This window comes from Mustelus asterias, unplaced genomic scaffold (genome assembly GCF_964213995.1).
Source record: "Mustelus asterias unplaced genomic scaffold, sMusAst1.hap1.1 HAP1_SCAFFOLD_47, whole genome shotgun sequence".
Taxonomy (NCBI): Eukaryota; Metazoa; Chordata; class Chondrichthyes; order Carcharhiniformes; family Triakidae; genus Mustelus; species Mustelus asterias.
The window spans coordinates 444,913-468,435 of NW_027590122.1; the positions used below are offsets into that span (position 1 = coordinate 444,913).

General features: G+C 46.5%; 3 protein-coding genes across 3 annotated transcripts in view; 2 read left to right on the plus strand and 1 right to left on the minus strand.

The window, feature by feature from the left end:
• LOC144483165 (uncharacterized) overlaps nt 1-14,670 on the minus strand; it is a 46,525-nt gene extending 31,855 nt beyond the window's left edge. Inside the window, exon 1 of the mRNA XM_078201962.1 lies at nt 13,924-14,670. Coding sequence (XP_078058088.1) covers nt 13,924-14,670 — 747 coding nt within the window. The remainder of the gene's footprint in view (nt 1-13,923) is intronic.
• On the plus strand, nt 19-3,969 carry LOC144483155 (uncharacterized). The gene is made up of 2 exons (XM_078201950.1): nt 19-448; nt 2,654-3,969. Exon 2 carries the CDS (start codon nt 2,977-2,979, stop codon nt 3,718-3,720), a length of 744 nt encoding a protein of 247 aa, XP_078058076.1. The 5' UTR covers nt 19-448; nt 2,654-2,976; the 3' UTR covers nt 3,721-3,969.
• Nucleotides 14,671-16,034: 1,364 nt separating the features above from the next.
• LOC144483152 (uncharacterized) lies at nt 16,035-20,757 on the plus strand. Its single transcript, XM_078201947.1, has 2 exons — nt 16,035-16,514; nt 16,951-20,757. The coding sequence occupies exon 2, from the start codon at nt 17,714-17,716 to the stop codon at nt 18,605-18,607; it is 894 nt and encodes a 297-aa protein (XP_078058073.1). The 5' UTR covers nt 16,035-16,514; nt 16,951-17,713; the 3' UTR covers nt 18,608-20,757.
• The last annotated feature ends 2,766 nt before the right edge of the window (nt 20,758-23,523 follow it).

Genomic DNA, 23,523 nt, shown 5'->3' on the forward strand with positions numbered 1-23,523 from the left:
CGGCAATAGCTAATAGATAGACCAGTGCGACATAAAACTGGAACTGGTCTATCACCATAATAACTGAGTCAGGGGTTCGCCTAATATGATGAAAAACACTTTCGGTTTGAACATAAACAAAGGGATTGTCTTGTCTGCAGTAAGTGAGTCAGATTCTATCACAACATGAGCAAGAACATGGTTTGAAACAGGACACAAAAAAACAGCATGGTCATGGTGCAGTATAACAGATAGAGAGACATGGTGCAATGATAACAAAGCCAGATCATCCCAAGCAATACATCTCGAGGTAAGGCCTGGTATAATACAAATGAAAACATGCTCTACTGTCGCACAAGCAGAGGCAAGGCCTAGCCTTTCATAAACTGAAGCATATTCGAATGCAGTCATATATAAGGTATGATAATTCAAACAGAGGCAACCCGGCTACAGCAATGAGTGAAACAGGGTGAGTGTAAATATAAAAAGTTGAATACTGTAATTTCCTATACCGAACAGTACCTGGTGTAATGTAAACAGTTGGTGTATTATGAGCCTGGTGTAACTGTACCTGGACAGGGTCACAAGTATGATAAACAGTTGCTCGATGTGGACCACTAATAAATAATATATGGACAAGAGTAATACATGAAAAGTCACGTTCGAGAACAATATAAACAGGAGCAGCGTCTACTATCATGTCAACCTCGATGTCGCTGAGTGCTTGAATAAGCGAATCAGGCCCTTCTGCCATTATGCTGAAGCACAAATCAATGCATTAATATCTAAGATCGGGCTGACAGTAATGTCAACAGAGATATGCCCAACTGCAGCAATATCTGACGCCGACTCTTCCCTCACGCAAGCAAAAACGTTGTCGTGGAAAAAAATGAAAGAGGGAATATCGGACTTTACTTGGAGACATATTTCAGAGTAGAAATGAATTAGGTAGACGCTGAGGCAAGCACGGCTTGAGACACAGTCCAGGTCAATAAAAAAAACTGATATGCAATCAAGTTCAGCAATTACTGATTCCAGATCGAGTTTAACACAAAGAACAGACTTGATCAAGTAAAAATGAAATGGGAAGTGATATTTTGTAGTTTGCAACGAACAGATAGAGAATGAGATTTACAAAGAACTATAATCAATTACAGTAATAAATGAAGCAGGCCCTGCTGTGATATGAGCAGAAGCTGAAGCTCTTACTGTGACAAGAGAGAGTTCAGTGCAATATCAAGAGAAACATGGTCTAGTGTAAAGCAAATAGAGAAATTGGCAAGTGCAGTAAAAACAGGGAGAGGATCTCCATTAAAATAATTACATGCTGCAGTGTATTTTTAACGAAAAGATCTCCTGTAATAGAAGATAATGTCTGGTTCCACTGACAGCTGGTGGACGCAAAATTCAATGACATCAGATTGCAGACGCCATAAAATTAGCTGGTGTCTTTGATTAGCCTGAGGAGGACGCTAAGAGTGTGGAAATGAGGAGAGACAGGTTAAATGCATGAACAGGATATTTTGAATTGTGAGAGATGGGAACGTAGTTGCTAATGTACAGGCACAGCAAGCAATTGGGAGATCAAATTGTATGTTCGACTTTAATAAAAGCAATAGATTGATTGACTTTTTAAATTTCTTAGTTTCATAAGTAGGCTTACATTAACACTGCAATGAAGTTTCTGTGAAATCCCCTGGTCGCCACATTCCGGCGCCTGTTCGGCTACACTGAGGGAGAATTTAGCATGGCCAATGCACCTAACTAGCACATCTTTCACTGTGGAAGGAAACTGGAGCAAGCGTAGGAAACCCACGGAGACATGGCGAGAACGTGCACACTCCACTCAGACAGTGACCCAAACCGGGAATCGAATCCCCGGCACTGTGAGGCAGCAATGCCTAGCACTGTGCCATAACGTTGTCCGATAGAAAGATAGATAGACAGGTAGAGAGACAAACAGAGACACAGACAGACAGATAGATAGGTAGATAGATAGACAGACGGACAGACAGATAGATAGACAGACAGACGGATGGACGGATGGATGGATGGATGGGTAATGCCGGTGGTTCTCCTGACCAGCTTCAAAGCAGCTTCTGTCGACTTTCAGAGATGGTAGACTTGGGCGAAGGTTGAAAGTATTTTTAGGTGGTGATAGCGAATCTATCGATCTTACTGTCGGACACTGTAGAAGATTACAGCACATTGAGAATCAATGAAGAAAGATACAATGAGCCTGTTCAATCCCTGACTCGACATGCAGACTGAGGAGACAAGTCCACGGGCTTGAGAAGTGACAGCAACACAGCCAATATTCCTCAAATATGTTATTGAGCTTTATCTGAAACCAAGAATGTTGTGAATTTCCCAGAATTGTTACAACACAGAAAGAGGCCATTTGGCCCATGTGTCTGTGCTGACTCTTGGAATGAGCAATTCATGGAGAGCTATTCCCCTGTCTCCTCCCTGCAACTCAGTTCATTTGTCCCCTTCAGATAACCAAATTCAGAGTTTGTATCCTGGACTGACAGTGATGGATTTTGGAAACTCCTTTTACAGGGGGCGAGAAGGGGAGGATTTACATATAGCAAACGCAAAGCAAGATAAATATTTGTTCGGAATGTTCTCCTGTCCTTACATTGACAGCTTTTTTACACACCTTTTTCGACAGGAAGTTGCAGTCGGAAAACACGTCAATATCTGACAAATTCACTCGATTTATCAGGATCTGAATATCTTTGACCTTTGAATGTGGAAGAAGAAACGTTTGTTCTGTCTGTGGGAAAAGATTCCAAACATCAGTGTGACTGGAAAAATACACACACCCGAGTGAGAGTGTTCCAGTGAACTGACTGTGGAAAGAGTTTTAACCAGTTACACAGCCTGAAAAACCATCGCACCATTCACAGTGGGGAGAGATTGTACATGTGTTCTGTAGGTAAACAAGAATCAAAGTGATCCTCCATCTTGGAGAGAAACAAAGACATCTTAACCATGGATAAACCGTGGGAATGTAGGGACTGTGGGGAGGGATTCTGTTACCCATGCACACTGCAAATTCATCGACGCAGCCACACTGGGGAGAGACCATTCACTTGCTCTCAGTGTGGGAAGGGATTCACAAATTCATCTGACTTTCTGGCACACCAGCGAATTCACACAGGGGAGAGACCATTTATCTGCTCTGAGTGTGGAAAGGGATACACTCGGTCATCCCACCTGCTGATACACAAGCGAGTTCACACAGGGGAGAGACCGTTCACCTGCTCTGTTTGTGGGAAATGTTTTACAAATTCATCTGATCTTCTGACACACCAGCAAGCTCACACTGGGGCGAGACCATTCACCTGCTCCATCTGTCGTAAGAGATTCACTCGGTCAACACTCCTCACTGCACACCAACTTGTTCACACTAACAATAGACCTTTTAAATGTTCTGATTGTGAGAAGAGCTTTAAAAGCAGGCGTGAAGTGCTGTCACACCAACGTACACACACTGGGGAGAGGCCATTCACCTGCTCCGAATGTGGGAAGAGATTCACCAATTCATCCAACTTTCTGAGACACCAGCGAGTTCACACTGGGGAGAGGGTGTTTACCTGCTGTGTCTGTGGGAAGGGATTTGCTCTTCAAACAACCTGGTTAGACACCAGCGTGTTCACAAGTGACTCAAGGAGTTGGATTCTGTCGTTATTGCTGCTGTTAATCACATTCGGGACTAAACCATGTCCATTCTGACTGTTGTGTTTTTTCTGCTGATAATAATTGAACTGAAGTTTAATATTCTGGATATATCTCACATTAATTAACTTTGGTTTAAACACATTGTTGTAGATTTTGTTTAACATCACCTGTCTGGACCTCAAGGACAATCCAGGGGAAGATCATACAGCAGGAACAGAACTTCAGCCTGGACACAGTCCAGGAGTATAATGACCATCAACATCTTGTCCCTGTTGAATAAAATCAAACATAGCATTTATCTTCCTTCGAGTTATCTGACCTTTTCATTTTGTACATTTCACACTGATCCCCGTGGTAACATAGATATTATGTTCCTTCTTCATTTCCATGTGGTTATTTTTGTTTTCTCCAAACAAACCCAGAACATCATATGGACCTTCACAACTAGCTTCCCAGTCACACTTCTTTCATCAATGCTTTCAACTTTAAATGTTCAATAGGTGATGAAGTGATGTACTGTTCTTGGTGGTTCAGGGGCAGTACCGATCTTCTCTACTGCCTGTAGCAGGGAGGTGCTATGGTTTGTTGGAGTTTTTGTAGAAACTGGTCATGAGTCTATTGTGCAGCAATGGGGGGTGGGACCCTGGTGGAAAGCACAATCTGGATTGGCCGACCAATCATGAACCGAAATGGGCTGTGAACAGGGTTTTGAAAAGGAGGGATATGAATGGTCATTTCGACACCAGGCGAGGCAGTGATCCAGTCATTGACCCTGAACAGATCATCAGTTCCCTTCATGACAGCTTTTTTCAGTGTTGTTTCTCCAGAGTCATCTAGGATGTGCAGAATTATTGAATTAAGCACTAAATGATACTCTGTGTGCTTAAGTAACCAAATGAACCCTTAATATCTGGACAATTGATTTTGATTTGATTTGATTTATTATTGTCACATGTATCAACGTACAGTGAAAAGTATTGTTTCTTGCGCGCTATACAGAGAAAACATACCGTTCATAGAGAAGGAAATGAGAGAGTGCAAAATGTAGTGTTACAGTTATAGCTAGGGTGTAGAGAAAGATCAACTTAATGCAAGTAAGTCCATTCAAAAGTCTGACAGCAGCAGGGAAGAAGCTATTCTTGAGTCGGTTGGTACGTGACCTCAGACTTTTGTATCTTTTTCCTGATGGAAGAAGGTGGAAGAGAGAATGTCCAGGGTGCTTGGGGTCCTTAATTATGCTGGCTGCTTTGCCGAGGCAGCGGGAAGTGTATAGATGGAGTCAATGGATGGGAAGCTGGTTTGCGTGATGGATTGGGCTACAGTCACGACCTCTTGTTGCTCCGTGCGGTCTTGGGCAGAGCAGGAGCCATACCAAGCTGTAATACAACCAGAAAGAATGCTTTCTATGGTGCATCTGTAAAAGTTGGTAAGAGTCATAGCTGAGATGCCAAATTTCCTTAGTCTTCTGAGAAAGTAGAGGATTTGCTTGACTTTCTTTACTATAGGGGCAAGTGTGTTTGAGAACTGTCAACTGGAAAACTCATGTACTCTGGCACGAGAAAGAAACTGTTGATTCTGGAATCGAAGCCACTCAGGGTACGGTCAGGGGCGGAGTGGTGAGTGGAGGGACGTTAATGTGCAGTTGGAAAAGTTTAGAAACCTGTGCTTATTTGCAGAGGAGAGTAGGGGTTTAAATCACTTTGAGAAATGAAACATAGATCATCTATTCAAAAGAATTAATGCATCTCAATTGGGGAGCAAACTTATTTCATATTCCCTGTTTCACTGTGCAATGGCGCTGTAGGTACCCAGCATTCGCTGCGGGTGTGAAAGTGCCCAATTCAGTCCACAGGAGGCCAGTGCGCAGTCGTGGTGCTGTATCTGGAGCATGCGCACTGTCACTTTGCTTGGAGCCCTGTGGGTGCGGGAGATGCTTCTTCCAGCGGGTGAGAGTCAGTGGGGCGGAGGGAGCAATGGAGTCGGAGTGGGGAGGGGGGAATGGAGCCGGGAGTCGGGATGGGGAGGGAGGAATGGAGCCGGGAGTCAGGGTGGGGAGGGAGGTATGGAGCCGGGAGTCAGAGGGGGGAGGGAGGAATGGAGCCGGGAGTCGGGATGGGGAGGGAGGAATGGAGCCGGGAGTCAGGGTGGGGAGGGAGGAATGGAGTCGGGGTGGGGAGGGGGGAATGGAGCCGGGAGTCGGGGTGGGGAGGGAGGAATGGAGCCGGGAGTCGGGGTGGGGAGGGAGGTATGGAGCCGGGAGTCAGAATGGGGAGGGAGGAATGGAGCCGGGAGTCAGAGTGGGGAGGGAGGAATGGAGCCGGGAGTCAGAGTGGGGAGGGAGGTATGGAGCCGGGAGTCAGAGTGGGGAGGGAGGAATGGAGCCGGGAGTCGGGGTGGGGAGGGAGGAATGGAGCCAGGAGTCAGAGTGGGGAGGGAGGAATGGAGCCGGGAGTCGGGATGGGGAGGGAGGAATGGAGCCGGGAGTCGGAGTGGGGTGGGGAGGGAGGAATGGAGCTGGGAGTCGGGATGGGGAGGGAGGAATGGAGCCGGGAGTCGGGGTGGGGAGGGAGGTATGGAGCCGGGAGTCAGAGTGGGGAGGGAGGAATGGAGCCGGGAGTCGGGGTGGGGAGGGAGGTATGGAGCCGGGAGTCAGAGTGGGGAGGGAGGAATGGAGCCGGGAGTCGGGTTGGGGAGGGAGGAATGAAGTCGGGGTGGGGAGGGAGGAATGGAGTCGGGTGGGGAGGGAGGAATGGAGCCGGGGTGGGGGGGGAGAAATAGAGCCGGGAGTCGTGGTGGGGAGGGAGGAATGTAGCCGGGAGTCGGGGTGGGGAGGGAGGAATGGAGCCGGGAGTCGGGGTGGGGAGGGAGGAATGGAGCCGGGAGTCGGGGTGAGGGGGGAGGAATGGAGTCGGGGTGGGGAGGGGGGAGGAATGGAGTCGGGGTGGGGAGGGGGGAATGGAGCCGGGGTGGGGAGGGGGGAATGGAGCCGGGAGTCGGGGTGGGGAGGGAGGAATGGAGCCGGGAGTCGGGGTGGGGAGGGAGGAATGTAGCCGGGAGCAGGGGTGGGGAGGGAGGAATGGAGCCGGGAGTCGGGGTGGGGAGGGAGGAATGGAGCCGGGAGTCGGGGTGGGGAGGGAGGAATGGAGCCGGGAGTCGGGGTGGGGAGGGAGGAATGTAGCCGGGAGCAGGGGTGGGGAGGGAGGAATGGAGCCGGGAGTCGGGGTGGGGAGGGAGGAATGTAGCCGGGAGCAGGGGTGGGGAGGGAGGAATGGAGCCGGGAGTCGGGGTGGGGAGGGAGGAATGGAGCCGGGAGTCGGAAGAAAACCAGGCAGACACGGGAACAACGTGCAAAGTCCACAGAGTCTCCCAAGCCGGGAATCAAACCCAGGTCCCTGGCGCTGAGGCAGCAGAGCTAACCAGTGAGCCACCGGGCCACCCTTCTGTGTTCAAATTTACATTCTCGCCTTTCTAACATCTGTATTAATGAATCATTTATTCTTTAATTGTCTCTCAATTCAGGCTGTCCATTTAACTAATCTCCTGCTTTACAATTTGGGAACTTCAGTCCACAAATAAGGTAGTCAAATGCATTGTTAAAAGCAGAATGTTATTTATATAAATAAATAACAAAGTTTAAAAATCATTGGCAAACAAAAGGGAACAGGAGCATTGGAACCAGCCTGGACTTGCAGATTGAAACCCCGCCCAAAGCCCACACGTGCTCAGAAGGGAGAGAGGTTGTGAAGAACACTCTGTAACACTTCTCCTCCCCTTAAATTTCAATCCCCCATCAGGACAGAAATACAACAAAGTAATGTCTTTAACAATACGGAAGTCTGTCAGGAGCTTTGTGGTTACATTGCGACCTGTACAATACCACTGGTAAATCTTGTAATGGTGGATCTGGAATGGGAGGTGAAGAGGTAATTTGAGAATCTGTACATGAACATTCCTCTTCCACTCCCACAGCAGAGTCAACTGGCAAAGCTGGAACCACTTCCTGGTGAACATCCATAGCAGCATGACCCTCTGCCATGTTCTCAGTAATGGTTGCTGACTCTGAAACTGTTCCTGACTCGGGGTCACACCGCAAGCGAATATGGTCTTGGTGTCTGCGAACAACTCTTCCGTTTTACAGTCTCACCACCCAAGATACTGGACCACTTTGGTTTAAAATTATTCCCGGTAACCACCTTTAGTTACTCCCAAAGTTTCTGATGTAAACCTGATCACCCGGTTTGAACTGCCTCTCTTTGGCGCGGTAGTCGTGTCCCTCCTTCTGCTTCTCTTGTTTCCTGCTCACTTTTGCTCTGAGATCTGGATGAAGCAGATCCAGATGAGAATTCAACCTTCTACCTAAAAATTCCACAGGAGAGAGTCCGGTTGTGGATTGTGGTGTGATGTGAAACTGGAACAAAAATCTTGAGAGCTTGTTCTTAAAGTATCGCCTGCCATTCTCTTCAATCCCTCCTTCAGAGTTTGAACAGCTTTTTCTGTGAGACCATTTGTACAGTAAGAAGTTTAACAACACCAGGTTAAAGTCCAACAGGTTTATTTGTTAGCAAATGCCACGAGCTAACAAATGCATTTGCGAACAAATAAACCTGGTGGACTTTAACCTGGTGTTGTTAAACTTCTTACTGTGTTTACCCCAGTCCAACGCCGGCATCTCCACATCATGAAGACCATTTGTAGCCAGATGAAACGGTGAAATGAAATAGAAACCCTACAGTACAGAAAGAGGCCATTCGGCCCATCGAGTCTGCACCGACCACAATCCCACCCAGGCCCTACCCCCATATCCCTCTATATTTACACAACTAATCCCTCTAACCTATGCATCTCAGGACACTAAGGGCAATTTTTAGCATGGCCAATCAACCTAACCCGCACATCTTTGGACTGTGGGAGGAAACCGGAGCACCCGGAGGAAACCCACGCAGACACAAGGAGAATGTGCAAACTCCACACAGACAGTGACCCGAGCCAGGAATCGAACCCAGGTCCCTGGAGCTGTGAAGCAGCAGTGCTAACCACTGTGCTACCGTGCAGTACGCACATGGCATAGACCATTCCTTTACAGGAATTCCTGAAACACCTCACTTGTAAACAGAGTGTCGTTATCTGAAACAAGCCAATCTGGTAACCCAGGGCTTGTGAAAATTTGACAGAGCTTCTCTATTGTCACAGGAGCTGGAATATTACTCATGATCTGTGCTTCCAACCATTTTGAATGCACATTTACAACGACCAAACACATGTGATTCATGAAAGGCCCCCCCAAAGGCCACATTTAGTCTGGACCACGGCCTATCAGGCCACTCCCAAGGATGAAGTGGTAATGGACCCAGTGTGTTGTGCCTGATTCAATCGACAAACAGTTTATTGAGTTACGCCAGCGGGGAGAAGCCACAGGGGCTGACCATGTGCAACTCCACCCAACAAAGAATATCATCAATTCGTATCCAGTTACTCAGCCCATCCCGGCTGGACACAATCCAATCAGAATGGCGATAGATTACATACATTATAGGCTCAATAAAATTAGTATCTGGGCATTATGGGGATTTGTGATCATCTCATGGACAGGTGCCCCCATCATGATGCTTTCCAGACCCCCCTTGGGGGGGGGTCTTTCTTGGGCTTTCTTTGTCCATAGACTCCCTTAGTTAGAAATGGGGTGGATTAAAAGTTCTCAAATGGATGTCAGCACTCTTCCTTTGTTTTAATCTAACAACCACATGGTCTGGGAACATTTCTATTTAATAATCTCTCCTTTTAAACTCTTTTCTTCAGTATCCAATTCCAAAATTTTCCTTTTCATTGTGTTACTTGCGTCAGGAATAAATCTTTGGACCTGACAGGAAGTTTAACCCAAGATCAATCCAACACAGGATTGGTCAGAATCATTTCACATGTGTCAAATTTTAAATAACCATTACAAATTAAAACTCTCATTCTCACATGGGTGAATTGTATCCGGATTAAAATTTCCACATGTTTAGTAAACTATCCTGGAATCCTGTCTCTGGTCAGTAAATATGGCTCCAGGTTCATAACTTCTGAACCAAAAAAGTTTTATTAATCACACTTCCTTTTTTAAAAATCTGTTTGATTTAAATCACAGACAAAAAACCTCAAAGCTTGAAGCATTCAACTCACAAATATCATCCACACACAAACAGAGAAACTTAGCATGTGCTTTACAACAACAATAACCAAAATTAATTACTTAAGTGTTCTTGTGATCCTGTTTTTAAACTTCCAAAAATGCCTTTAATTAAAGACTCAAGGTAAGGTTAATTCCCCAGAAAGATAAACCTTAACAAATGTAGCCCAAAACAATAATAAAACACATCTACAAACATCCACATAAAACAAACAAAACACACAGATTCTCACAGCTCGTAAATTTCAAACAATGAATACTCAGCATTCTCTCTCGCAGCTATAGCTTCTTAAAGCGACAGAGCACTACAAGCTCACAACTCCATGATTAAAATAAGATACAAGATCCTTCATTATAACTTAACCTTTTTTAAGCCAACTTACAAGGACTGATTTTAGAGGCAACATCTTTGTTGATTTAAAATCCCAAACACGTGACACCCAAACACCGGCAAAATCTTTGTTCTTTATCTGGGGATAAAATTCTCAGTTATTCCAAATTCCTCCAGGCTATGCTTAATATTTCCGCATTTAACTTATTCCCAGAAATCCTCAATTATAAACTAAAATAGACACATGAGTTTCCGGGCAGTCACAGGAATATGGTCAAGATAGTCCAGTCCCACAATGCCTCACATTCAATCTGCAGTCCTTCAATTATAACAGAATATGTGGCTGTATGTAGCTGCCTTGGCCATGGTCAACCCCAACCCCAAGGGTGCCTTCTTGAACTGCTGCAATGCTCGAGGTGTACTGAGTTACTGAGAGACAAGAGATGAAATTGCTGGGCCTCTAACAGAAATCTTTGTTTCTTCATTGGACACAGGTGAGGTCCCAGAGGATTGGAGGATTGCAAATGTGGTCCCGTTATTTAAGAAGGGTAGCAAGGATAACCCGGGTAATTATAGGCCAGTGAACTTGACGTCCGTGGTAGGGAAATTGTTGGAGAAGATTCTCAGAGATAGGATCTATACACATTTAGAACTGAATAATCTCATTAGCAATAGACAACATGGTTTTGTGCGAGGGAGGTCATGCCTCACAAATTTGGTTGGGTTTTTTGAGGAGGTGACAAAAATGATTGATGAGAGAAGGGCCGTGGATGTCGTCTACAGAGATTTTAGTAAAGCATTTGACAAGGTCCCTCATGGCAGGCTGGTGCAAAAGGTTAAATCTCACGGGATCAAAGGTGAACGAGCTAGATGGGTACAGAACTGGCTTAGCCATAGAAGACAGAGGTTCGCAGTGGAAGGGTCTTGTTCTGATTGAAGGTCTGTGACTAGTGGTGTTCCGCAGGGCTCTGTACTGGGACCTCTGCTGCTTGTGATATATATAAATGATTTGGAAGAAGATGTAGCTGGTCTGATTAGTAAGTTTGCGGACGACACAAAGATTGCTGGAGTTGTGGATTGTGATGAAAATTGTCAGAGAATACAGCAGGATATAGATAGGTTGGAAAATTGGGCGGAGAAATGGCAGATGGAATTTAATCCAGATAAATGCGAAGTGATGCATTTTGGTAGATCTAATGCAGGGGGTAGCGATACAATAAATGGTAGAACCATCAGGAGTATAGACACGCAGAGGGATCTGGGTGTACAAGTCCACAGATCATTAAAGGTGGCAGCACAGGTGGAAAAGGTGGTGAAGAAGGCATATGGCATGCTTGCCTTTATTGGACAGGGCAGAGTATAAAAGTTGGCATGTGATGTTGCGGTTATATAGAACGTTGGTTCGGCCACATTTGGAATACTGCGTCCAGTTCTGGTCGCCGCACTACCAGAAGGACGTGGAGGCTTTGGAGAGAGTGCAGAAAAGGTTTACCAGGATGTTGCCTGGTATGGAGGGTATTAGCTATGAGGAGAGATTGAGTAAACTAGGGTTGTTGTCCCTGGAAACACGGAGGTTGAGGGGCGACCTAAGAGAAGTTTATAACATTATGAAGGGCAAAGATAGGGTGAACAGTTGGAAGCTTTTTCCCAGGTCAGAAATGACAAACACAAGGGGTCACAAGTTCAAGGTAAGGGGGGCAAGGTTCAATACAGATATGCGGGGGACGTATTTTACACAGAGGGTGGTGGGGGCCTGGAATGCACTACCAAGCAAGGTGGTTGAGGCAGACACGCTAGGATCATTTAAGACTTATCTAGATAGCCACATGAACAGACTGGGAATAGAGGATACAAACGGATGGTCTAGTTAGGAACACATGATCGGTGCAGGCTTGGAGGGCCGAAGGGCCTGTTCCTGTGCAGTATTGCTCTTTGTACATACTCCAGACTTTCACTAGACTGTAGGTGGATATCAGGTTGATATATTCCATTCAACCACACCCAAGGTGAGTTATTCCAATTCCTTTATTGTCCAGGACAATATATTCACAATATCTTTAAAACAGAAATTAAACATTCCCATTTGATTTCAGGTATTAACATATTCTGTTAGTTTGTTCTTTATTGTCAATGTCAGGCTGGGGTTGTTCCCCTTGGAGCAAAGGAGGTTGAGGTGAGATTTGATAGAGGTGGACAAGATTCTGACAGGTTTAGATAAGGTGGACAAAGAAAAGCTGTTCCCATTCGCTGAAGGGACAAGGAAGAGGGGGACACAGATTTCTTGTTTTGGGTCAGAGATGCAAGGGAGGGGTGGGGTGGGGAGATGTGAGGAAGAATATTTTGATGCAGCGAATGGTAATGACCTGGAACTCGCTGCCTATGAGGGTGGAGGAAGTGGAGACAATAAACAATTAAAAAGGAAATTGGATGGGCATTTGGGATGTTCCAAACAGAACGAAGAACAAAGAAAATTACAGCACAGAAACAAGCCCTTTGGCCCTCCAGCAACCATGCTGCCCGTCTGAACTAAAACCCCTACCTTTCCGGGAACCATATCCCTCTATTCCTATGCTATTCATATATTTGTCAAGACACTTCTTAAAAGTCACTATCGTATCTGCTTCCACTACCTTCCCCGGCAACGAGTTCCAGGCACCCACCACCCTCTGTGTAAAAAACCTGCCTGGTACATCTCCTTTAAACCTTGCCCCTCGCACCTTAGACCTATGCCCCTCGTAATTGACTTTTCCACCCTGGGAAAAAGCTTCTGATTATCCACTCTGTCCATGCCCCTCATAATCTTGTAGACTTCTATCAGGTCGCCCCCCTCAACCTCCATCATTCCCGTGAGAACAAACCAAGTTTCTCCAACCTCTCCTCATAGCTAATGCCCTCCACATCAGGCAACATCCTGATAAATATTTTCCGTACCCTCTCCAAAGCCTCCACATCCTTCTGGTAGTGTGACCAGAATTGAACACTAGATTCCAAGTGCGGTTTAAGGTTCTATGAAGCTGCAACATGACTTACCAATTTTTAAACTCAATGCCCCGGCCAATGAAGGCAAGCATGCCGTATGCATTCTTGATTATCTTCTCCACCTGCATTGCCACTTTCAGTGACCTGTGTACCTGTACACCCAGATCCCTCTGCCTATGAATACTCTGAAGGGTTCTGCCATTTACTGTATATTTCCCATCTGTATTAGACCTTCCAAAATGCATTACCTCACATTTGTCCGGATTAAACTTCATCTGCCATCTCTCCGCCCAAGTCTCCAACTGATCTATATCCTGCTGTATCCTCTGCCAGTCCCCATCGCTATCCGCATTTCCACCAACCTTTGTGTCGTCCACAAACTTATCAATCAAACCAGTTACATTTTCCTCCAAATCATTTATATATATTACAAACAGCAAAAGTCCCAGCACTGATCCCTGAGGAATGTCACTTGTCACAGCCCTCCATTCAGATAGGTACCTTTGCACTGCCAACCTCTGTTTTCTTCCGACTAAATATCTCTAAACTTCCAAACACCCTGTCACTCTGTGATCCTTGTGAAATTTGAAACCAGGTATTCGCAAAAAGACTCAAAGAGCATCAGCCCACTGGAGGCTGAGACCAGCCAGTCCAGCACAAAGAAACCCTCTGACCCTCCCCATTGACCAACTGTGAGAATGAACAAAATGCAATCCTGGATGTAATTGAGAGCAGAAACAATAACAGCAGAATCCAACCCCTGGAATCACTCGTGAACTTGCTGGTGTCTCAGCAGCTGGGATGAAACTCTGAAACTCTTCCCACACTGAGAGCAGGTGAACGGCCTCTCCCCAGTGTGAACTCGTTGGTGTGTCCGCAGGGTGGATAACTGAGTGAATCCCTTCCCACACTGAGAGCAGCTGAATGGCCTCTCCCCAGTGTGAACTCGCTGGTGTGTCTGCAGGTGAGATGACCGAGTGAATCCCTTCCCACACTGAGAGCAGGTGAATGGCCTCTCCCCAGTGTGAACTCGCTGGTGTCTCAGCAGGTGGAATGACCGAGTGAATCCTTTCCCACACTGAGAGCAGGTAAATGGCCCCTCTCCAGTGTGAACTCGCTGGTGTCTCAGCAGGTCGGATAACTGAACGAATCCCTTCCCACACTGAGAGCAGGTGAATGGTCTCTCCCCAGTGTGAACCCGCTGGTGGCTCTGCAGGTGGGATGACCGAGTGAATCCCTTCCCACACTGAGAGCAGGTAAATGGCCTCTCTCCAGTGTGAATTCGCTGGTGTCTCTGCAGGTTGGATAACTGACTGAATCCCTTTCCACACTGAGAGCAGGTGAATGGACTCTCCCCAGTGTGAACCCGCTGGTGTATCCGTAAGCTGGGTAACTGATTAAATCCCTTCTCACACTGAGAGCAGATAAACGGCCTCTCCCCAGTGTGGCTGCGCCGATGAGCTTCCAGCTCTGATGGGGTTCTGTATCTCTTCCCACAGTCCGCACATTTCCATGGTTTCTCCATGGTGCAGGTGTCCTTACCTCTCTCTTGAGTGGACAATTAGTTGAAACTTCGTCCACACACAGAACAAGATTACAGTCTCTACCCGCTGTGAATGGTGTGATGTTTATTCAGACTGTGTAACTGGTTAAAGCTTTTTAGTCAGTGCATTGGAACACACTCACTCGAGTGTGGCAGTGTGTTGATGCTTTTTCACTCGCACTGACATTTCAAATCTTTTCAAATCGACAGACTGGACAATCATTTCTCCTTCTGGATTCAAAGTCCGATGATATTGAGGTCCCAAGGAATATGACTCTGTCACGTCTAGACGTGACGTTTGAGATTTCAGCCTGTGATTCCTCTTTCAATATCCTGTAAAATGAGTTTCCAAAAGTCATCAGTGTCAGTACAGGATAGAAATTCAGAACAGACAATTTCTATGGAACATTCTTTCCTCTCTCATTCAGAGGGTGGGTTCTCCCCTGCACATGCGCAGCTTCCCCTCTCCCTCGCACATTTTGCAGTCCCGGGCCGGGGGGAGATCACCGAGCGGCTTCTCGCTCTGACCGGAGCCGTCAGCCGGTTGCCTGGAAACCTTGGCTCAATGTGGTGCAGGGGGAGGGGAACAATGGGTGGGGGCGGGGCTCCCGGGTCCGCGCGCCCGGGCCTGCGATTGGAACCCGGAGACGTCACCGCGGAGCAGAGTGATTCCTATTGGCTGATTCAGGCAGGGCTCTATCGTGGCATCACAATGCGGAAGTTGTCCAATGAGCTTCAGAGTGAAACTTTGCTCTCCGATCACATTCCATTGTGACGTCACACCCTCACCCAGTCCACTGTGACGTCACACCCTCACCCATTCCATTGTGACGTCACACTATCACCCATTCCATTGTGACGTCACACCCTCACCCATTCCATTGTGACGTCAGGGTTTCCCTCTCCGATCACAATCCCTGCCGGCCTCCCACATGCAGCCTCAATGGCGGCAGTCAGCCCGGGTCTAACACTACAAGCTGCCGCTCCATTTGGTACAAAGGGGGGAACCGGGAAGTTCATTTCCGGGGTCTGGGTTTGAACAACATGTTTACAAAGTCTCTCCACCCACCCGCCATATTTATCATTCCCCGCGCGCCGCCCTCTACCTCGTATTGATCTCGCTTCCAAGTTAAAACCGTCCGTCCGTCCGCCGCCATTACTCGCACTGCGCATGCTTCAGGTCCCGCCCCTCATTCACTCCGATTGGCTGGAGGACCAGCCGCTCCTGCTCAGTCCTCGAGCCCCGCCCCCTCTTCCTATTGGTCCGGAGCTGCCGTCAATCAGTGCCCCGGCATTGTGATGTGGAGCATGCGCAGTGTCATTGCTGTCCTTGGCGCTTGTTTGTCCCGGAGAAGCGGAGTCAGCGTTAGGCGGTGGCTGGGAGGATTTGGAAACACTTTGTGGATCCGCAAACCCTTCAGAATCATTGTCAGCTCCCTGGTTTGCAGCTGCGGGGCTTCTCCCTCCCTCCCTCCCGGGAACAGGCCCAGGTTAACGGCCCCATCCTGGCTCAGCCACTGGAGGATGGTTCACATCAGAGGATGGGGGAGGGGGACAATAAATAAGAGGTTCCACTTTGGCCTCAAATCAATGAGGACTCTGATCTCTGGGAAGGAAGGAAACCCTGGGAGGTGGGCGGGGAGGATTCACAAACACCCGCTGGAGGCCCCAACACCCCCAATAAGACCCATTGGTTTTATTGTCAGTCTGCAGACAGCAGCTGGAGAACGGAACCCAGTGAGAAGACTCACAACACCAGGTTAAAGTCCAACAGGTTTATTTGGTCGCAAAAGCCACTCGCTTTCGGAGCGCTGCTCCTTCATCAGGTGAGTGGGACTTGTGTTCATAAACGGGGCATATATATTGACACAAACTCAATTTACAAGATAATGGTTGGAATGCGAGTCTTTACAGGCAATCAAGTCTTAAAGGTACAGACAATGTGAGTGGAGAGAGGGTTAAGCACAGGTTAAAGAGATGTGAATTGTCTCCAGCCAGGACAGTTAGTGAGATTTCCACATCAAGAACTGAACCCAGACAGAGGAGAGGGAGGGAGAAAACTGGGAGTGGAGGGAAGAAATGGTGGAGATGTTGAGATGGGTTTGGATTTCAGCCCAGGGGAGGGGGGAGAGTGTGTGGGACGGGGATTTATAGATTTGGGGGAACAAGAGAGGAAAATATGTTCCAGAGAAACCATGAATTGTCTGTTCAGAATTTCTATCCTGCACTGACAGTGATGGTATTTGTAAACTGTTTTTGCAGGGTATTATGAAGCAGGATTTACAGATGTGAAACTCAAAACAAACTTCAAATCAAGATCTGTTTCAGTTATATAATTCATCAGAAACTGAATATCGTCAGCCTTTGTCTCCAGAAGGAGAAATGTCCATTCTGTCTGCGGGCAAAGATTTCAAACATCAGTGTGACTGAAAAAGCACCTACACACAAACACACCTGAGAGTTTCCAATGTGCTGAATGTGGAAAGTGGTTTAAAAAGTCTGAAAAATAATCACATCATTCTCAGTGAGTAGTGACCCGACTCATATTCTGTGTAAACGTGGCTTCAACTCATCATCCAACCTGGAGTCACACGAGGATACCCGCTCCACAGAGAAACCATTGAAATGTGGGGACTGTGGGAGGGGATTCAATTACCCGTCCGAATTGGATATTCATCGTCGCATTCACACTGGAGAGAGGCCGTTCACCTGCTCTGAGTGTGGGAAAGGATTTGCTTACTCATCCAGCCTGTATACACACCGGCGTGTTCACACTGGAGAGAGGCCGTTCACCTGCTCTGTGTGTGGGAAAGGATTTGCTTACTCATCCAGCCTCTATACACACCGGCGTGTTCACACTGGTGAGAGGCCATTCGCCTGCCTCGAATGTGGGAGGGGATGTCATGCTATATCAAGCCTCCTGATTCACCGGCAGGTTCACTCCGATCAGAGACTGTTTCAGTGTTCTGAATGTGAGAAAAGCTTTAAAAGCACAAAGGACCTCCTGAGACACCAGCGCACTCACATGGCGGTGAGACCGTTCACCTGCTCAGTGTGTGGGAAGGGATTCACTCAGTCATCCCACCTTCTGACACACCATCTTGTTCACACTGATCAGAGACCATTTCAATGTTCTGACTGTGAGAAGAGATTTAAAAGTAAAAATGATTTACAAGTCCATCAGCGCACTCACACTGGGGAGAAGCCATTCACCTGCTCCGTGTGTGAGAGGAGATTCGGACGTTTATCCCAGCTGCAAACACACCAGCGAGTTCACTCTGATAAGAGACCATTTCAGTGTTCTGACTGTGAGAAGAGCTTTAAAAGTAAACAGGATTTGGTGACACACCAGCGAGTTCACACTGGGGAGAAACCGTTCACCTGCTCGGTGTGTGGGCTGGGATTCACCCATTCATCCCACTGTCTGAGACACCAGCGAGTTCACACCGGGGAGAAGACATTTATTTGCTCTGTGTGTGGGAAGGGATTCACTGATTCGCCCCACCTTCTGATACACGAGCGAATTCACACTGGGGAGAAACCCTTCGCTTGCTCCACATGTGGGAAACGATTCACTCAGCCACCCCAGTTCATTGCACATCAACTGGTCCACACTGATCAGAGACCTTTTAAGTGTTCTGACTGTGAGAAAAGTTTTAAAAGCACGAAGGACCTGCTGAGACACCAGCAAATTCACACTGGGGAGAGATCATTCACCTGCTCCATGTGTGGGAAAAGGTTCACTCAGTCATCCCACCTGCTGAGACACCAGCAGATTCACACAGGAGAGAGATCGTTCACCTGCTCCGTATGTGGGAAGAGATTTGCTCGGTCAGCCAATCTGCTGAGACACCAGCAAGTTCACAAGTCACTGCAGGGATTGGATTCTGCTGTTGCTGCTAACCCCATGCAGGACTGAATCATGTTCATTCTGTTATTAAGGAGGCTGGGAGGGTGGAACACATAGATAATCTCTGTACAATCAGGCAGAGTCAACATGGTTTTGTGCAAGGGAAATCACCTTTAATTGATTTATTGGATTTCTTTGAGGAAGTTACAAGCAATGTGGATAAAGTGGAACCTGTGGATGTGGTGTATTTAGATTTCCAGCAGGCATTTGACACATCAAAGTTTACCACACTAAATAAGAATTCGTAGCATAAGGCATATTAGCATCCCATCCACATCGGTTCTTTGTATTAGCATGGATAGAGGATTGATTAGCTAATGGGAAACAGAGAGGAGGGAGAAAGGAGTAATTTTTGGGATGGCAAGATGTAGCTTGTGGAGTGCCACAGGGATCAGTGCTGGGGCCTCAACTATTGACAAACTATTTTCATGACGTGGATGACAGGATCAAAATTTGCTGATAACACAAAGGTAGGTAGAAAAATGAGATGTGAATGACCATAACAAGCCTGCAAAGCGACATAGTGAATGAGTGGGTTAGAAGTTGGCAGCTGGAACAAGATTTTTGGATAATGTGAACTTGTCCATTTGGACAGGAAGGATGGAAAAGCAGTTGATTATTTAAAGAGAGCGATTGCAGGTACAGAGGGATCTGGGTGTCCTGGTACTGTAATCAGGAAACGTTAGTGTGTGGACACAGCAAATGATTAGAAAGGTAAATGAATTATTGTTTATTGCAGGGATGTTTTGCTGCATTTGTTCAGGGTATTGGTGAGACCACATCAAGAGTACTGTGTATAGTTTTGGTCTCCTTACGTAAGAGAGGACTTGTGTGAGAAGTAGTTCAGAGAAGGTTTACTTGACTGATTCGTGGGATGAGGGAGTTATCATACAAGGAAAAGTTGGACATGTTCGGCCTGTATCTATTGGGGTTTAGAAGAATGAGAGAGGATCTGATTGAAACATATAAAATTCAGAGGGGACTTGACAGATGTTGATTGTAGAGAGAGGAGAACTAGAGGCACAGTTTAAAAATAAGGGGTCTCCCATTTAAGACTGGGATGAGGAGAAACCTTTTCTCTCAGAGGGTTGTTACAGTGTGGAATTCTCTTTCACAGAGAGTGGTGGAGGCTCGCTCACTGAATATTCTGAAGTCTGAATTTAATAGATTCTTGATTGACAAGAGAGCCAAAGGGTACGAGGGGTAAGAAGGAAAGTGGAGTTCAGACCACAATCAGATCAGCCAGGATCCTATTGAATAGTGGAGCAGGCTCGAGGGGCCGAGTGGCCTTCTCCTGCTCCTAATTCACATGTTCACATTGTGAGAGTTGGAGTTTGTTTCTACTGACTTTCATTTCCCATAAATCTGAGCTGCAGCTTAATCTACAGAATAGAATCAAATAAATCTTGATGATAAACTGATTGATCAGCCAGAGTCTAACTGAATGACAGAGCAGACTGGAAGGGCTGAACAACCTCCTCCAGTTCCTGTGTAGTTTCTCCCCAGGATTCTCCCACTCTCTAACTCTGCTCCAGTGCTGGTTTCTGATGAAGTCTCTTCTCCCCAGGTCTCCCATCACTTTCCATTCATCAGCTGGTGTCTGAGTCCAAGTTTACCAGGAACAGGAGGAGGTCATTTATCCCTCGAGCCTGTTCTGTCATTCACTGAGGTCAGGGCTGATCTTGAGACCTAACTCCATTTACCCAGATATTGTTTTAATCTTGACTTCCCCAGTCTGTTACAATGTGATTTAAAAATAACTTTCATTTCCATCAGACCGTTAATGTAGGAGAGTGTCCCAAAGTGAATCTCAGAAACATTAACTGACACTGAGTCAAAGAAGGGGATGTTAGGAGGGCTGACTAGAGACTTGGTGCAGTGTAAAGGGTTCATGTTAAATTTGTAAATATTCTACACAGTGATGTATGATCAGATGACAAGAGCGTGCTGAGAGATGGTTCTCTGTGAAGCCTCGTGCTGATCTTGTATTGTACATAGTTCGAAGAATGTGCAATTAAAGGTTACGTTTATCAGCAGCCTTGCCTCCAGCAGTCTCTGTAGATTCTGACCAATTTCCTTCTTCACTTGATCTAAACCCACAAGGCTGTGTTCTCAGCCCCCTTCTATACTCCTTATACACCTATGACTGTGTGGCCAAATTCCCCTCCAACTTGATTTTCAAGTTTGCTGATGACACCGTAGTGGGTCGGCTCTCAAACAATGACGAGACAGAGTACAGGAATGAGATAGAGAATCTGGTGAACTGGTGCGGCAACGATAATCTCTCCCTCAATGTCAACAAAATGAAGGAGATTGTCATCAATTTCAGGAAGCATAGAGGAGAACATGCCCCTGTCTACATCAATGGAGATGAAGTAGAAAGGGTCGAGAGCTTCAAGTGTCCAGTTCACCAACAACCTGGCCTGGTACCCCCATGCTGACACTATAGAACAAAGAACAAAGAAAATTATAGTGCACGAACAGGCCCTTTGGCCCTTCAAGCCTGCACCGACCATGCTGCCCGACTTAACTAAACCCTCTACCCTTCCGGGGACCATATCACTCTATTCCCATCCTATTCATGTACTTGTCAAGATGCCCCTTAGAAGTCACAACCGTATCTGCTTCCACTACCTCCCCCGGCAACGAGTTCCAGGCACCCACTACTCTCTGTGTAAAAAATCTGCCTTGTACATCTCCTTTAAGCCTTGCCCCTCGCACATTAAACCTATGGCCCCGAGTAATTGACTTAGTTAAGGAAGCCCACCAATTCCTCTACTTTCTTAGAAGACTAAGGAAATTTGGGATGTCAGCTACGACTCTCACCAACTTTTACAGATGCACCACAGAAAGCATTTTTTCTGGTTGTATCACAGCTTGGTATGGCTCCTGCTCTAACCAAGACCGCAAGGAACTGCAAAAGGTCATGAAATCCATCACGCAAACCGGTCTCCCATCCATTGACTCTGACTACACTTCCCGCTGCCTCGGCAAAGCAGCCAGCATAATTAAGGACCCCACGCACCCCAATCATTCTCTCTTTCACCTTCTTCCCTTGGGAAAAAGATACAAAAGTCTGAGATCACGTACCAACCGACTCAAGAACAGCTTCTTTCCTGCTGCTGTCAGTCTTTTGAATGGACTTCCCTTGCATTAAGTTGATCTTTCACCACACCTTAGCTATGACTGTAACACTGCATTCTGCACTCTCTCGTTTCCTTCCCTATGAACAGTATGCTTTGTCTGTATAGCGCGCAAGAAACAATACTTTTCACTATGGTAATACATGGGACGATAATAAATCAAATCAAATCAAACCTGCCATAATGGTGTTCACCTCTATCAGATCTCCCCTCCACCTCCTCCGTTCCAAGTAGAACAACTCCAGCTTCTCGAACCTGAGCTTGGAGTTAAAATTCTTCATTGCTGGAACCATTCTGATAAGTCTCCTCTGCACCTTCTCAAGGACCATCCCATCCTTCCTGAAGGAGCAAGAGCCATACCAAGCTGTGATACAACCAGAAAAAATGCTTTCTGTGGTGCATCTGTAAAAGTTGGTGAGAGTCGTAGCTGACATCCCAAATTTCCTTGGTCTTCTAGTGGTTTAAACACTACTTTATAAAGCTTCAGCGTAACAACCTGCTTTTAACAGAATGGCCCTATTGAAAACCAATGTATTATCTAAATGTGCAATCATAGAATCCTACAGTGCAGAAGGAGGCCATCAAGTCTCCCACAATCTGACCACAATCCCACTCAGGCCCTATCCCCATAACCCCATGCATTTACAATAGTTAGTCCCCCTGACACTAAGGGGTAATTTAGCATGGCCAATCCATGCAATCCACACACCTTTGGACTGTGGGAGGAAACCAGAGCACCCGGAGGAAATGCACGCAGACACGGGGAGAATGTGCAAACTCCACACAGACAGTAACCCAAGCCGGGAATTGAACCCGGGTCCCTGGTGCTGTGAGGCAGCAGTGGTAACAACTGTGCCACCATGCTGGCCCAATCAGTTGTAACTTGCTTATTTCTTTTATATGAAGTGTAGATGGGTTGCGGTGTGACCCTGTGTGGAGACTGTCTCATGGCGGTAACATGGAACATCGAGGGTGATAGAAGAACCCAGATGGAGGATATCTGAAGAACTGCACTGAACTGCATTGTGGGTTCAAAATGGAGTGCATGCTGGTCATTGTAGTCAAGTCGCAGCCTTGCCGGAATTAGCAATGTCTGCAAAATGAGTTAAATTGTGCAGGAGAACTGGCCTCAAACTGTGAGAATGATGTGTTGGTTTGAGCTAATAAAGATGTCTGTAGCAGCTTGGGGATTGAAACAGTGTCAGAGGTAACACAGTGGAGTCAGGCTGGCTCTATTCCTTCAAGCATAACTGTGTAATAGGCCCAGGACATAAGAACAAGTCAGAAGGCAATGCTGTCATTGAAATTCAATAGGCTAAAAACAGATATTACCTTATTTTTTATTCATTTACAGAGGCCAAAGCCCACAGCCTGCCCTGAATAATAAAACGTGGCGTCACCGGCTAGGCCAGCATTTATTGCCCATCCCTAATTGGCCTAGGGAAGCTGTTGGTGAGCTGCCTTCTAGAACTGCTGCAATCCCTGTGGTGTAGGTACCCCATAGTGCTGTCAGGGAGGGAGTTCCAGGATTCTGACCCAGTGACAGCGAAGGAACAGCGATATATTTCAAAGTCAAGATGGTGAGTGTTACAATCCCAGTTGATGTTATAGCTGGACAGGAAGATCCCAGAATGGAACCCTGGCTCAAAAGACCATAACTTTTATTTTCTTTGAAAACATAGAGGAACAGAGTCACAGGACTGCCAATTAGATTTTAACAATAAAATATTTATTAAATACGAAGAGTTTGATCATAAGACAAGACTTCTTCACTCCCACTTA

Excerpts from the sequence above, each read along its gene's own strand:
- LOC144483155 (XM_078201950.1), top strand. The coding sequence starts at position 2,977 with ATGGATAAACCGTGGGAATGTAGGGACTGTGGGGAGGGATTCTGTTAC.
- LOC144483152 (XM_078201947.1), top strand. The coding sequence starts at position 17,714 with ATGGCGGTGAGACCGTTCACCTGCTCAGTGTGTGGGAAGGGATTCACT.